The 14,855-nt window shown below is 38.5% G+C and overlaps 1 protein-coding gene across 17 annotated transcripts in view; it reads right to left on the reverse strand.

The window, feature by feature from the left end:
• Window positions 1-14,855, reverse strand: part of ROBO2 (roundabout guidance receptor 2) — a 1,122,909-nt gene that overhangs the window by 41,154 nt on the left and 1,066,900 nt on the right. For 10 of the 17 annotated variants that reach the window (XM_074599494.1, XM_074599464.1, XM_074599533.1 and 7 more), the window contains 5 exons: window positions 14,796-14,838; window positions 13,110-13,237; window positions 8,493-8,774; window positions 7,992-8,117; window positions 3,420-3,576 (listed from right to left, as the gene is read on the reverse strand). In XM_074599494.1, the coding sequence (XP_074455595.1) occupies window positions 3,420-3,576; window positions 7,992-8,117; window positions 8,493-8,774; window positions 13,110-13,237; window positions 14,796-14,838 (736 nt within the window). The remainder of the gene's footprint in view (window positions 1-3,419; window positions 3,577-7,991; window positions 8,118-8,492; window positions 8,775-13,109; window positions 13,238-14,795; window positions 14,839-14,855) is intronic. The other 7 variants (XM_074599504.1, XM_074599549.1, XM_074599543.1 and 4 more) reach the window with 1 other exon arrangement.

The raw sequence follows: 14,855 nt of genomic DNA on the forward strand, positions 1-14,855 counted from the left end.
GAGATTCAAGATCTCAGGTACAAGAATAGTGTGAGATGATCGAAAAGCCACCAGTTCTAACCTGCATTTTGCAAAAAAAACCAATCTGCAAGAAAAAGCTAACAAACCTAACAGACTACATGGCAACTACAACTCATATAAACAACACAGTTATTGCAACTCCTGGAACCAGCATGGTGAATATTGGTCACATCCACGTTCTGTTTAGGTTTTGGAGTAAAATCAACTTGGTGAAAATGCAACCTTTTTTCAAGTACTTCTTATTAAAATCTAAGCACCTTAACTTCACTAGGGACCTCTGATAGTAATTTCATGATAATTAAGTCTCTAATAAATTCTGGTTAACAAACATGACTCTCTATGTTTCTAATAATTTTTATTCTACTCTCAGCACTTTTATTCTATAGCAATCTTTTGCTATTAAAAAGCCTGGTTCATTACACTGATGATAGATTTTTTTCTTCAAAATAAAAAATAGAGGTGATAGAGAAGGGGCACATTCTATAACAATTCTGTTTCATTACGCACATTGTTGCAACAAAGAAAGCTTCCCTCTCTAGGCCTTGCCAGAAAGGATTTTTTGATGTAAAAGGTATTATCTTTTTTACTTTTTTGAAAGACAGAAAATCACTATCGAATGTATTGACATCCAGAGCTAATATGCCGTTGCAAGGTGTAATCAATAGTAAGAAATAAAAATAACCAATGATAACAATAGGAAGACTGCCTTGACTGGGGTTGGCTCGAGATCATGTATATTATTGGTGAAAAAATATAAGTAGCTGATAATGAATAAGTAATAAGCATTGCCTTACTGCCAAATTTATTAGATAAAAACCAAGCAAAAGCATCTTCTCTGACAAGGGTGGGAAAGGGAACATGTTTGGTTGGGAGCTACTACAGGAAAAGACTGCAGTATATAAAAGAGAAAATTAAGGGAGACAACAAGGAACAAGCTCAGAGTTTGTAGAAGACCACAAAAAGGGAAAAGCTTCACAGAAAAGAGTTTGGTAGCAAAACAGCAGTATACACACACTTTCTGCACAGGTTAAATAGGAGTTTAAGACATCCCAAAAGCTACCACATTACATAAAATGTCTGCTTGGATGTTAGGTGACTTTTTTTTCACCTACTGCTATTATGGATTTTATTTTACAATTTATAAGCTAATAGACCACTGGTGTTAATTCCTAGTAAGCAAAATAAGGTGTCAAAATTGTTTAGTTTATTTGGGATACTCATGCCAGTGAAACTCACGCTTGAATTCAAGAGTTATAGGAAGATACACACAGAAAAATAAGTTTCTGTTTAGATGCCAACTTCTTTGTTTTATTGCCCTGAACGTTCACCTTTCGTATCACATTATGAGAATTTTATTAAAGTCTTCAGTTTTTTTGACAGGAAGTTCATTTTTCAATTGTAATTCACAATATAATTACATCTGCATGTAATTAATTCTAAAATTAAAACACATTGAACTTGTCATACATAGTATACATCAAAGCAAATCAAGGAAAAAAAAAGTTTAAAAAAATTGCTTGCTTTTTTTTTACCCAATGTGTCAATAGTAAAGGTAACATAAGGAATGCAGTCCATGATTCATTCCATTTTAGCACGTTGAAAACCACAGGAACAAGATCGACACTTGAATACAGAATGACCATTAGTACTGGATACCTCCTCAGGAACTATGGGCATTGCAGATTCATTGGGTTCAGCGAAGTTGGTTGCAAATTACTGTAGCGCAAGACTGATACTCTAATCTTTAAAATTCTTTTGTATTTGGTAAAATGCACATTAGAACGTCTTGTTACAACCACTATTAATGAGATATTACACAAACCAGAGAAGAGTAATTCAAAAGATGATAAGAGCAAAAACTAAGTCTGAATTGTTGGGCACCTGGAAGGCTGGTGATTACTTTATCCTTAAACAACCAGTGTTGTCTTGGTGACCAACATCATTCCTTCCAGCTAAATAACAGATACTTTATGCAACTGAGGAGTCAAGCCCTATGTCACAAGGGATTTCTCTAGAAGGGATTTCCATTTACCTTTTATGCTATTTCATTGTCCTGAAAGAAAATCCAAGTTGTTTGCCTTCTATAGCATAATTACTTTAGTGAAATGGCGGCACATGTGTTTTAAGGATATAAACTGATAAAGACAAATATTACATAGTGAAACCATCTTAAATTTATTTTAACTTTTTATAACAGAATACAGAACATAATGATTATATGCACTTTTTTCCTTGAGATTTAAACAACACTTACAATCACTAAGGTTGTTCATTTTCCCTTGTATTTGCTTTGAAATTGTAACACTAATACAGCCTGATGAGACCTTCATTTTAAAAGGAACTCCACTGACTTACACAGTTAATTATTATTAATTTTAAGAGTTGAAGGATTTCGTATAAACTCAAATATTAATATTTAATTATTCTCATTTTCATTATAAAAGTAGTGATGATCAATTCATGCTTACAGCAGAGATAACACTTGAAATACCTTTATTCAGTAAAGCTATTACAATGATTTTTAAAACATATGTTTCATCCTTAGGAAATATTGATTAATCCATCTATTTAAACAGGCAGAAATTTGTCCCTGACAGAACACTGATTCTCAAAGGTTCCAACAGAGCTGACCACAGTAAACTATTTTTCTCTATACTCTGAGTTTCATCCAGAGTTTGATAACCCAGTATTTCATATAATTTCACTTTATAAAAAGCATTCCATAATTGTTCTCTGTGCAGGAAATGTTTTTTTCCTCTCATTTAGTGCTTTTTGTGTGATTTTGTGTCTTAAGCTATCCAAAAATAACTGTAAGGTTCCAGAAACTCAGGAGTTGTTTAAATAACAAAAAAAAAGCCCGTAAATGGCATGCCTTCCTCAACTGTGAAATTTCTTCTAAAAGCCGATGAGAAGATTATTATCCACTGGCTGATCTTCTAAAATTAATACAGTTTAGTGTGGGTTTTTTGGTTCTGTTTGCTCTAATATTTTTAAACATCAAAGTAGAGAAAAAATACAAGGAGCCAGATTATGTCATTCTTACTCACTCTGAGTCCCATCATCTGCAAGGAGTTCCAATAGAATTCAATTAAGCTACATGTGAAGCGAGATACTTCTCAGCGTGAGTAAGCAAAGAAGCCCTACATGACGATGAATCAAGGTCACTTTTATTTCCATCTTCAGTCGCTATCAAGAGAAGCTATTCAAACATTCCTCCTCCATAGCCTTGGATAAGTCTATAGGATAAGGCGCTCGCTTTCTTTTTTCTTTTTTTTTTTTTAAACAAAACAGAATAATATTGTCACTTAGCAAAATTAAAAAAAAAACAAAACAAAACAAGAAAAGCCTCATCTCTGCAAACCACAGATTTTTCTTCAAAAGAAAAAGAAAAAAATTACCCTGCTTCTTGCTGATCCACCCCATAGTGTTCCAGCTCTGTGCCTGGAAGTGGCTGTACAGGAGGGGGTGGGAGAGGAACACTGGCCCAGTTTGAACCATTATTTTTCTGGGGCTTGGCAGTATTTTTATTTTTCTTCTTTTTCCCTCCTTTGCCACCTGCAAATCCAAAAAGAAAAATAAAATGTTAGAGATATAATGTGGGGAAAAAAAGCTAGCTATTTACATTTCTTTGAAAGAATTCTGATTCCAGATGGCATGCCCCAAAAAAGAAGATGTATTTATATCTCAGCAGAATCAGCATCAACGTGCTAATGCTGTGACAAGGTTATAAATAATGATAGAATGTAATGGAAAAATATTCTAAATAATTGTTGAAAATCACTTCTTTTTAAAACTCCATACATTTGCCCCACAGTAGCGCACAACCAAGGAAAGATGTGTTTTGCTGTGTCAGAAATGTATTTACTGATTTATTCATGACTTCTTGAATTCACTGTTAGATAAAAATATAACAGACCACAGCAAATTATTTCAAATGTCAGAATCCAATGTGTTTATAACACTGTTTTGCATAATCTCTTTCCGTGGAAAACACAGAGGTTAAGGACACAATCTAAAAAAATTGTCGTTAGACTCAATATCTTTCAGCCAGAATGACAAGTGTAAGTTGTCAAAACAAAAAGAAACAGCATTTTGCTGATAGGAATTTACTAAGTTCCATTTTTTTTAAAACATCAGGAAGTTATCTGCAATGTTTTAGGACTGTCTGTTTCACAGCATTCAAATATCTTGTGCCACTACAGAGAAGAGGTTCTGTTTCTGACGTACAGCTCTAATGGAGGAGGCTGGCAGAAACGAGGTGAGCAATGCATTTTGCTTAACCCCTCTTCTCTTTTCTTATTGTCCTTGTACCCGCTTCTCCAGTTGAGACACTTGCATTTGTGAGAAAGTGATCTAACAGAAAAAGCTCTCTTCCCACTTGTTTAGCTTCTTTTATTTTCCCCTGACTCCTTTTTCTTGTCAGGAATTCATTAAGATGAAGCATGGCACAAGATTGCAAATTCCTTGACTGCTCGGAGACCCATCTATTTATTGTTATTTTGTCGCTGCTTTCAAACTCTCCGGATTTTTGGGTGGAAGAACGGTTCGTCATATGCTTTTTCAGTGGGGTACCCAGATGGCAGTCAGTCATCTCTTGCCTGGTGCAGAAAGCACAGTGTAATCCATCTTACCCGCTGACATCTCTTGCTGATTTATAAGGATCAGCCAAAAAAAACCACCCCAAAAAACAAAACATGTAAAAAGTTCTCATCAGTAATGAGTCAAAAACCTACAACCGACTTGTAAAGCACGGGGGCACGGCGTGCACTGCAAGGTACCACCCTCTTTGCCATGGCTCTAGCTTTAGGCACAGAGACATCCAGAAGGAGGTGCAATTCTAGCAACAGAGACAAGCACAGGTCATGGGACTTTTCCTCTGACAGTGGCTTTCTTCTGTTATGTCCAAATGTCATCTGGACCAAAATAGGAATGAATAGAGAGGGAAGAAACAAGGCGACTCTGTGATTCAGAAGTAGCCAAGACTTCTCTTTTCACCTCCTGGTGTGGCTGGTAGAGACAGGCAACAAGTCCAGCAAGGTGTCTAATCAGCCTGGCTGGCAGCATGTTGCAAACAAGACTTCACTTTCCACTACTCAATTACAGACCAGACCTCTTCCTTCCTTGTCTTGGAGTATTTATAGAAAGTCCAGCCAAGATCCTGTCATTCACTATATTCGAACTGAGCTGATATTCCATATATTAGGATGCAAGACACGCTCTTCCCTCCCTTTGTAGCCTGGCAGAGAGAGAAGCTTTCTTGAAAACGGAAAGAACATTTTGGTCAACAGAAAAGGAACGCCAGTGATGGTGGCAATGGAAGAACAAACACATGAACCTTCTGGACAGAAAAAGAAGCTTTCAAAGCATAGGTACGGCGGAAAGCGGAGTTAGAAATAGGGTCACAGAACAGTACAAAGTATGCTAATTTTAATTTGTGGGACATGGGGGAATTTTTGAGAAGTCAGCAGGAGTAGGAGCCAACAAGTGCTAAAGCAGGAGGTGCTGCTTTGGGAGGAAAGCACATGCATTAGAGTGTGTGTCTGTGTGTGTGCATGTGTATGAGAGAGAGAGAGAGAGAGAGAGAGTGTGAGTGTTGCAGGGGGATTTAAACTAGGAATACTCAGAGAAAAGAAATGCAGAGAAGAACTTCAGCTTAGAGGTTAGTTGAGGTGGAGAGGAAGATTTTGGAAGTGTAGCATATTGGTAATCTCAGGAGACTGATAAAATGGAGGTTGGATGTGTGGGTTGCTAGTATAGAGACACTTGGATTTGGGGCGTTTTGGAGAGAAAGGTCAAAGGTAATGGAGCCATTAGAAAGAGTGAAGCAGAGAGCCGAGGAACTGTTCAGATGAAGAAATAAAAGAAAGGAGCTCCAAGGTCATTATTGTTAGGGAAAGCAGCCTACGCTGTAGAGTTGGGCAGGAGATTTCTCTTCTGTCCCCATGGGCAGAGTTACTCCACTGTCAGACTAGTGGAACAGACACCTAATACATAATGCCTGATGTGTGTTTGAAAACTGTTGCAGCGAAGCCTTGTTTCCCCATAGCAATGATGCTTGATGTTTCAATGTCTCCTCACACTGAAATTCAATTATATTGTTTAAATCTCTAGATGACTCAGGTCCTGGAAAAAGAATTTGCCAGTCAGGCTGATGATCACAGCACTGACATAAGCTGGGAGCTGTGCAAAGTACAGCCACAAAATTTCCCCGCCTCGCGAAGCAGTTGAGATTTAGCTATTTTCCATTCCACAGTGGGACAGGATTTCCCAGTATATTCACTTTAGAGAGACAGAAACTTAGTCAGAATAATAACTAGTACTTAAAGTACTAATCAAGGAAGTGAGAGAACAAGTCCCTGCTCACCCTGATGGGGACTAGGTAATCAAAGCTGGTCTCTGACTCCAGTGATGCTCTAATTATCGGACAATTTGAAGGTCTCCCCCAGTTTCTCATGTATTACAGACGTAATTAGCCTGTATTAAAGACATAATTAGTGGGCAAGGGAGGGCAAAACACTGACTCTGCAGTCCAACAGTCTGACACTCATCTGAGCATTAGGGCATTCAGGTGTGAGCTGCTTTGGTTGCAACAAGAGTGCCCTGGCCATGGAAAGAGAAGCTAACCTGAAGTTTCTGTGTGTCATCAGAAATTTTACTTCAGACTGAGAAACAATACACAAAATATGTTTCACTTGAAATACTTGTTCAAAGTCCAGCTTTTGATCAACTGATATTTTCCAATGAAACTTTGTATTTTCTGAGAAAGTTCTTAGGCAGTTGTAGCTGTCAACACATCTTAAGTGTGACACTGTCCTCTGATAACTGGCACATATGTACCTCAGCATATCAATTTCTGTATTTTCATGCAGCCAGAGGAGCAAGCTGATTTCCTAAGCTACTTGCCAATACATCTCACATACAAGGAACGTGAATCTTTCTTGAAGTATCGTATGAATTTAGCTCCCAGATACCTCTCTGTCAATGCCATAAGCCTGTTTTTCTGTCAATCTCAAATCAGCTAATACTGCCATTGAGAACACGAGACTTGCAAACACATTTGGCTATTTGAGTTATGGGCCAACGGTTATAGGCTTCTAATCTCAACATTCAATTTGAATAGTCATTTCAATCGACATAAAGAAGCCATTTTAGGGTTGATCTGTTACTGTTACGACTACTCCAACTGATAGTGGAAATTCAAAAGGCTACAGATATAGTATGAATTTGAAACTGAAGTCCTTTTGGCTCTCACATATGTCAACTTAGTGAAATAGCAGACTTTCATTTTAATTGCTGGCTTTTCAGCTTTTGTCTTGAAAAGAAAAAGACATAATCACACATAACATAAGCAACAAGTAAGCAAAACCAAAGAAATCAAGAAAAAGGTGTGTTTAAATATAATACACAACCACATGTACTACAATCATTTTCATCCAATGAAAATGCATCATGTCTCCAATATAACATGCAGCGCACACACAAAATTTACATTGTGTTTGTATGCAGACTTGGCACAATTTTTGAAACCCCAGTCATCTTGCAGGGCCCTACATTTATTTCTGAGCTGCTTCACTGAGAAACAACATTGAGCTCGTGGGAGTGGGGAATCTGTTAACAACTCCACAAAAATATTAACGGGCTCATGAAGTTCAGTGTGGGGAGACCTATAAACTGTTTGATACGGAAATATACGTGCTCCATGAACTGTGCTGTCAGGGAGAGGATGCGACAAGGCAAGGTTCGCATTTGCGCTGACAAGCGCCGGTTGGGGGGATTCTCCGATTGTCTCCCACGAGGTTTTGCAAAAGGCATTTTGGGTGGGTTTTTTTTTTTTTTCAGCAGAGGCCAACGTGCGGCTGTTCGCTGACGTTCCGGCGGGCAGGCGCCCTCACGCCTATCCGCAAAGCGCAGCTGGGAGGTTTTCACCGACGCCCCTCCGTCCCTCACCCACCCACGGCGGTGGAACCAACCTGAGAGGCTGCCACTCCTTTCGGAGCTGTTGTGGGAGCTGGTGGTGCTGAAATCCTGTGACTGGTTGTGTGGCAATCTATTAGCCAATCCCTCAGCCACGCGGTAGTCAGGGATGTAAAGCAAGGCTAAGGGTTAAAGGGCAAAGGTCACAGTGGCATCGTGTGATTAGTCGACGGCACAAGCACATGCGACGCATGCAGTTAGCAAGTCAACGGCAGACGTGGTGGGGCGGCAAGTGGTAAAGTAGTCTTTTTTAAATGGATACCTCTCCTAGCCTAATGGAAGGCAGATGGCTTGGTGATTAGCACAGGACAACGAGGATTAAAAGCACAGAACAATATATTTTGTGACTGTGTGAGGTTCAGCATGCATGCAAGGTCTGTAAGCGTTAGTTACCGTAAATATGAACAGCGACTCACGTACTAAAAAGATTTTTCTAATTCATGCACAGATGATACGGTATAAAGCCAAGGGCTCCAGAAAATAAGAGCTGTAATTACCATTGTTGCCTTTGCCTTGGTCTGGAAGAGAGTAACCGAATCCCATCAGGTCATTTTTTTGCTGAATTGAGCTTTTCCATTGAGGATCAGGTAAGTCGACAGCCAACTCATGGATGCTGTTGGAATGCAGTATCTGGGTGGTGGCATATGGCGTGGCTTGCGTTATTTGGCTGGAACTGTTGTAACTAGTCTTCGTGGTGAAGTCAATGCTGCTGTAAATGGCTCCATCAGAAAGCATAGTAGCAGTTTTATCTCCTTGCCCTGGCACTGGTGGCAGCACATCTGTGGTGAACACAGGGGAATGAAACAAATCATTGATGCACAGGAAGCCTGAAAGTATCAAGGTTTAAGATGAAAAATAAATGTGTCATTTTGCACGTTTGCATTTCAGCTGAGACAGGTCCATGAGCCAATGAAGGGAAGATGATGTACAACCATCGCCAAGCTATCAGCTTCTGTGACAGGCCTACCACTTGTCCTTCACGTCTCACTGCCTAAAACCATCTTTTTTTTTCCCATACCTTCAACTGTGAAAGCGCAGTTTGGAATATTTCTGTACTGAAGAATGTTTTCAATTGTTCACTCTATGTCAGAACCAATGAAACTGTCTGGGCTTCAGGGAAATGATGAAAGGAGTGAAACTACAAATCGCACAGGAAACTTTCCCAGCAAATATGTAGCAAAATTCTTAAATGGATGCCAAAGCTCTCAAAGTAGTTTTTTAAGGGCATCACCTTGACTTCCTTGAAGTTTTACACATTAGCTTATCAGATTTTCTTTTTGACATTAGCTAGTATATTTCTTCTTTTCAAAAAAAACCCACCCAAAACCAAACCACCAAAAAACTTGACAAAACCAAGTTGCTCCTGATAGGTGAAAGAAAATCTGTTATTCTGAAGGGATTTAAGTGATCAGTCTCTTAAAATGGCAAAGCAGTGTTGATAATGGAGAACAACTTGTTCAAATACTCCAGTACGTTTACCTGAAAAACAGTACAGCATATTTAACTAAATGTCTGTTGACTTCTCTACATCTTCTGAATCCTATCGCACATTGCAATTTGTACCTTTAATCAGTTAGATTGGCAATCTCTCTCCTTACTAAACATTGCAGTGACCTTTGCTGGTGGAATACTAGATTTAGAAGCTGAGACTACTGAAGTGTGAAGAATCTAATGATGACTGGCATGATGTCCCAAGGAGAACCACAGCTTAGCAGATAACCCTCTTCCTGCTCTCTCAGAGGTCAATATATCAAATGGTACTATTTTTATAATTTATTTCAACTCTGAAAAGTTGAATCCATTCTGAAATCTACTTGTTACAAAAATGCATCATTTATATGCCATTTCTTTATATAGCCAGATGGCAAATATGTATTCCAACTGTTAGACCATACTTGAGATAATGCACACTCCTATAGTGAGGATGTTCAGATCCCATTCTAGATATCGCAGACATTTTTATATACCTTAAGCCCCAAAGAGAAAAGATGATTCTTGCACCTAGACAAGGGTTTAGGCTCAGTTCCAGACTCAGATATGGGCTTTGTGCAACCTCAGGGAATACAGTTGTTCTCTCGCTGTCTCAAGACATTTCCAGCAATGAGATATGATACCATGGCCTCCTCCCCACTGGTGGGTTTGGGGTTTTTTTTTTGTTTGTTTGGTGTGGTTTTGTTGTTGTTTTGTTGTTTGTTTTTTTCCTGGGATGAACATTTAGAGCACAGAACTATTTTCTACTGCATTCATGTGTGCAACAGTGAACATTTTAATACGGACCCTAATAACATCTGCAGTCTCAGGGCAACAACATAATATTAACAATAAATATGGCAATAACAAGGACTCAGTAGAGAGACTGCAGAAACAGAGATTAAATCTGGGTCTATCAGTATGATCTGTTTTTGCAGACAACAAGAGGGAAATGGGCACAATCAAGTATTTAAAATGCCTTAATTGTATTAACTTACATCTGCAGATAAATTGTAAGTGTAAAAAAATTATAATTGATGCAAACTAAAGGTCATATTTCAAAATCAGGCTATTACTATCTATCTGCACATATCTAATGTGCTTTCTAAGGGCATTACACAATCATAAAAGCATCTATGTGCAAATATAGTATGAGATATGAGAGATGAGTGGAGTCCTATCTTTTCTGCATTTCATTCACAGTAAGAAGATTTTTCCTTTCCACAATTGGTTTCATCAACATATAAGTGATTGAAGTTCAGTAAATAAATTCCATTGTTGATGTATAAAGTGAAGTAAGTCCAGCTCAACCTGTCTGTGTGGGATTTGCAGACTCATGGAAGTAAAAACGAGGAAAATGCTCACCTCTCAAGTACTCAGACGTACATCTATCTTTTAGAACACGTTTCTGGCAACTGAAGAGGTATCATCTCTATACAGTCACTTTAACATGGAGAACTATACATTTGCACACACTTAAAAGGAGAGTTGCACAGCTTCCCACCAGCCAAGAATTTTCAGTCATTATTACTAATAAGCTGAGGGTCTCCAGACATTCTCGGAATTTTCAGTTCAACCACAGATTACTTTTTTGACCTCAATGAGATGTATACACTAAGCACTCAAAGAGCTATTAAAGTGCCATTTTACAAACTGCCATAATCACCTAGTAAAAATCAAGTGTGATTTTCCCACCAAGTTGTCATAGCAAAAAAACCCCACACTGTACACTTCAGACCAAAGATGAACACACATTTCCCACTGGAAAATTTCCCAAAAACTCTCCAAAATCCAACTTGTTTTGTAACTCTTGAGAAAAATGAAATAGTGCTCAAGTACTTCCTGAGGGAGACTGCTGCCTTGTGAGATGCAGTACCATTCTGTGGCCTTACGTGACTCCAAACTTAACCTGTGCTTCCCCCTTACAACCTTGCTCTCAAATGCCTATCTAGGACACAATGTGGATTTCACTCTTAAAGACAATGTTAGAATTGCCTGCCTCAGCTTCTGAGTGTCCAGAGTGAATGATTGCCACCTTACAGTTTTCAAAATTCTTACAGACCTCTTATGCTATCAGAGACCTTTTAACTAGTAAAAGAGGCCGAAATACTATCTATACAGTTAATTCGTGTTAAAAGACATCTGACTTCTAATCCGTCTTTAATGCAGAAGCAAGGAAACTCAACTGCTGAAACAGATACGGATAAGTGTTCCCAAAACAGCCAGAATAAAAGTGTGAGCTCAACTGTAAAGATCATGGGTGGAATTTAGCTGCTGAAATTCCAAGTATGACTGTTGCATCTCTTGGACAAATTTGGACCCACACCTCATCCACATTGAAGCCAAAAGCTTTAAGACTTGCTTACTATTTCAGTTGTATAGAGCCAAATGCTAAAAGAAAATGGTAATTTTTCTGTATTATGTGAACTTATGGAAAGAGGGAAAAGTACTGAAGAGTTTTAGTTTCAAGATATTCACAACAAAGAAGCTGGCAGATATTCCGCTGCCTTCTAAATATTATCCGAAATTTTGCTTACTTTACAATATATTTGTAAAGTAAGCACTTTACAACTTTTTCATATGTAAAAAAAACCTAGAATGTCTTGTAATTTGAAGTCGCAGTAGTCAAACCACAGGCAAGAAGTTTTGCACTGTTATAACTGATACGAGGGATGGAAGTGCATTCTGGTACAGTTCAAAATGGAATTCTTTTCACATTTATCAGTTTGATAGTTTTATAGATTTTTTGCATTTTAATGTATTTTTGATACATAAAGTCATCTTGATTTTTATTTACTTATTTATGTCTTAAAAATATTAAATATTTATGGACTCATTTATGTTAGGAAGTCTTGTTCTGAACACCACTATGCAGAACTAGCCGTGTTACAACATCACAGAAACCAAAGAAGTAACAGAGATATGTGAATATTACTATGATTTTTAAAAATCCCAGTCATGCATCTTGAAATTCCCATTTGAATAAAATACTTGAAAGAAAATAACCCCTCTAAAGATTCATCACCATAATTATAAATCATTACCTCACGTCCCCAAAGGGCCTTCCTCAATTCAAGATGGAAATAAAACACTAATAAAATCTAAATAGTTCCCTTTTACGTAGCCTTTGCTCCACTAAGAGGGAAAGCTTCTGAAGACCTTTGAGGCCTTCTTCATGGATTATGGTTGAGATTGAGAGCAGCCCCTCAGCAGGAAGGGGACGGGTAAGGGGACAGCAACAATGTTATTCTGTCCTCCTGCTGCCAAAGGAGCATCCTTCCTGTATCCCCTGAGTTCTTCTCTGCTCTTACGGACATCCTCTGTCTTTGGCTACATTGCCCAGCACAGCAGATTGCTCACCTCCACACAAAAGGGAATGAGTTTGAGCAACAAACATGTTTCTCTTGAGATGATAAGCAGACCCTGTCTCACCACTGTGGGGTAAATTACAAACTAGACCTACATTTTAAAGAAGTAGAAAGAGGCAAAGCAAAATGAACATTTTAAAGTCAATTTTAAATGAAATCTTGAGTCAAACATAGAGAGAACTATAACAATAAAAAATATTACACAGTGTTTATCATAGATGTTAACTAACAGAAGCCTGTGTATACTATGTGGTGACTCGCTAAAATGAAACCTACCTCCACGACCGAAATTGCCAAGATCGTTGGGTCCACTCGTGCTGTTGTTTACTGGCAGACTTGTCGCAGGCCAAGAGTCTGCAAGCCAAGGATAACTGGGGTCACTTGCATTCAACAGACCTGGTCGACTGAAGCAGAATAAGAAAAAAAGATATACATATATATTTTTTTTTACAAAATTAAAATATCTGTGAGGCAAGTAGTGATTGAAGAGACCATATCACTCTTCTCCTAACACCGTAGGTAACAAACAGTTTAGGAGACTTTAATTTATTTCAAATTAAAATTGTGTAGCCTTTGATGATTTAAAGACCTTGAGCAGTTAATTAAGGATATATACAAATCAACTCTGTCAGTAGAAGCGGGACTAGGCATCCGTTGTGATTCTGCCAGAATCCAAATGAACTCCGTTGTCTGTGTGAAACAGGGGTTAGGCAGCACCATCGTGGGATCCTACACCAGGGCTGCATGATAAATTACTACCTCAAGGGAGCCATCACTCAAACTGATTGCTCCATATCAGCCATTTCCAGGACTTTGGGCTACTATTTCTTCCTTCCCTTGCATCCCAAATGCATGCCTGTCGTCTACAGGCTGGTAACTCTTTCTTTAAGCACCCTTGGATGGTTTAGAGGCAAACAGGTTTGAGTAGGATTAATGGAAAGTCCACAGCTATCTTTATATGCCACTACTGCATGGCTTTTATATCCCTCTAATTCCCGGCTTCGAGAGCAGTATTAAACAGCGAGTATGCTGAAAGAGAAGGTACACTCAGGTCATAACGCACCGTGTCTCTCTCACCCCAGGACAAACAGTCAGAAATTTAGCAAGGCAGGTGGATTGTTTGTATTTGTATTTAACAGGAAAAACAAATCATTTCCTGCAGACGCCTCCTTTCCCCAAACGAAAACAAAAAACCATCCACAGTTCTGCAGCTTTTCTAGGTTATTAATGCACTCATGAAGTTGGAGCAACATCTCCGATCATTGTACGTTATAGACCCCTGCCTGGTACAATCCCTAAGAGAAACATCGGTTTCTATGGAAACGGCAATAAGAAGACCTAGCCGCTTTCTTGCCACATCTACTCGCTCTCATTAGGCCTAATCTCTTTTTGCTAAAATATTGATTAAACGGGAGATTGGAAGTTATTACCAGGGCCTAATTACAATCTCCATATTGGCAAAGGGAAAATAGATGAGGATATATGGGCCCGTTATCAGCTTTTATCAATTTCAATTGAGTAGCCAAAGTTGTGGAATCCAGTCCTATCAATCTACAGCCTATTCATCATCCATGAATCATTTATTTCGTGATCGATTAAGTGTAATTGTTCACTCACAGCAATTTAGGGGGAGCCAATAAGGAGTCTTAAACAACAGCAACTTCATTTGCTAATGTCTAATTAATGCAATAAACATCCCGGTAACAAATGAACACATTCTTTGTGATATTTACTACTCATTTCTTCCAGGGCATCTGGGAAATATGAAACATCTGGGCTTGATTCCTCCAAAGTGCACAACAGATAGGTCATTAAACCTTGTGGTAAGCTACTTAACTCCTCCTAGCATTGTCAATCTTCCAAATGATCGGTTATTAGCCAAGTGCATCACCTATAGCATTTTTCAGATCCCTCATTTTAAAAATAAACAGGATGGAAAGACCTTTATACAAAGAAACATACCTTCCATTGCTCATTAGTCCTCCATCTCCTCTTTGGAAAGTGACTGTGTTTTGGTTGGAA

Source organism: Larus michahellis, chromosome 1 (genome assembly GCF_964199755.1).
Source record: "Larus michahellis chromosome 1, bLarMic1.1, whole genome shotgun sequence".
Taxonomy (NCBI): Eukaryota; Metazoa; Chordata; class Aves; order Charadriiformes; family Laridae; genus Larus; species Larus michahellis.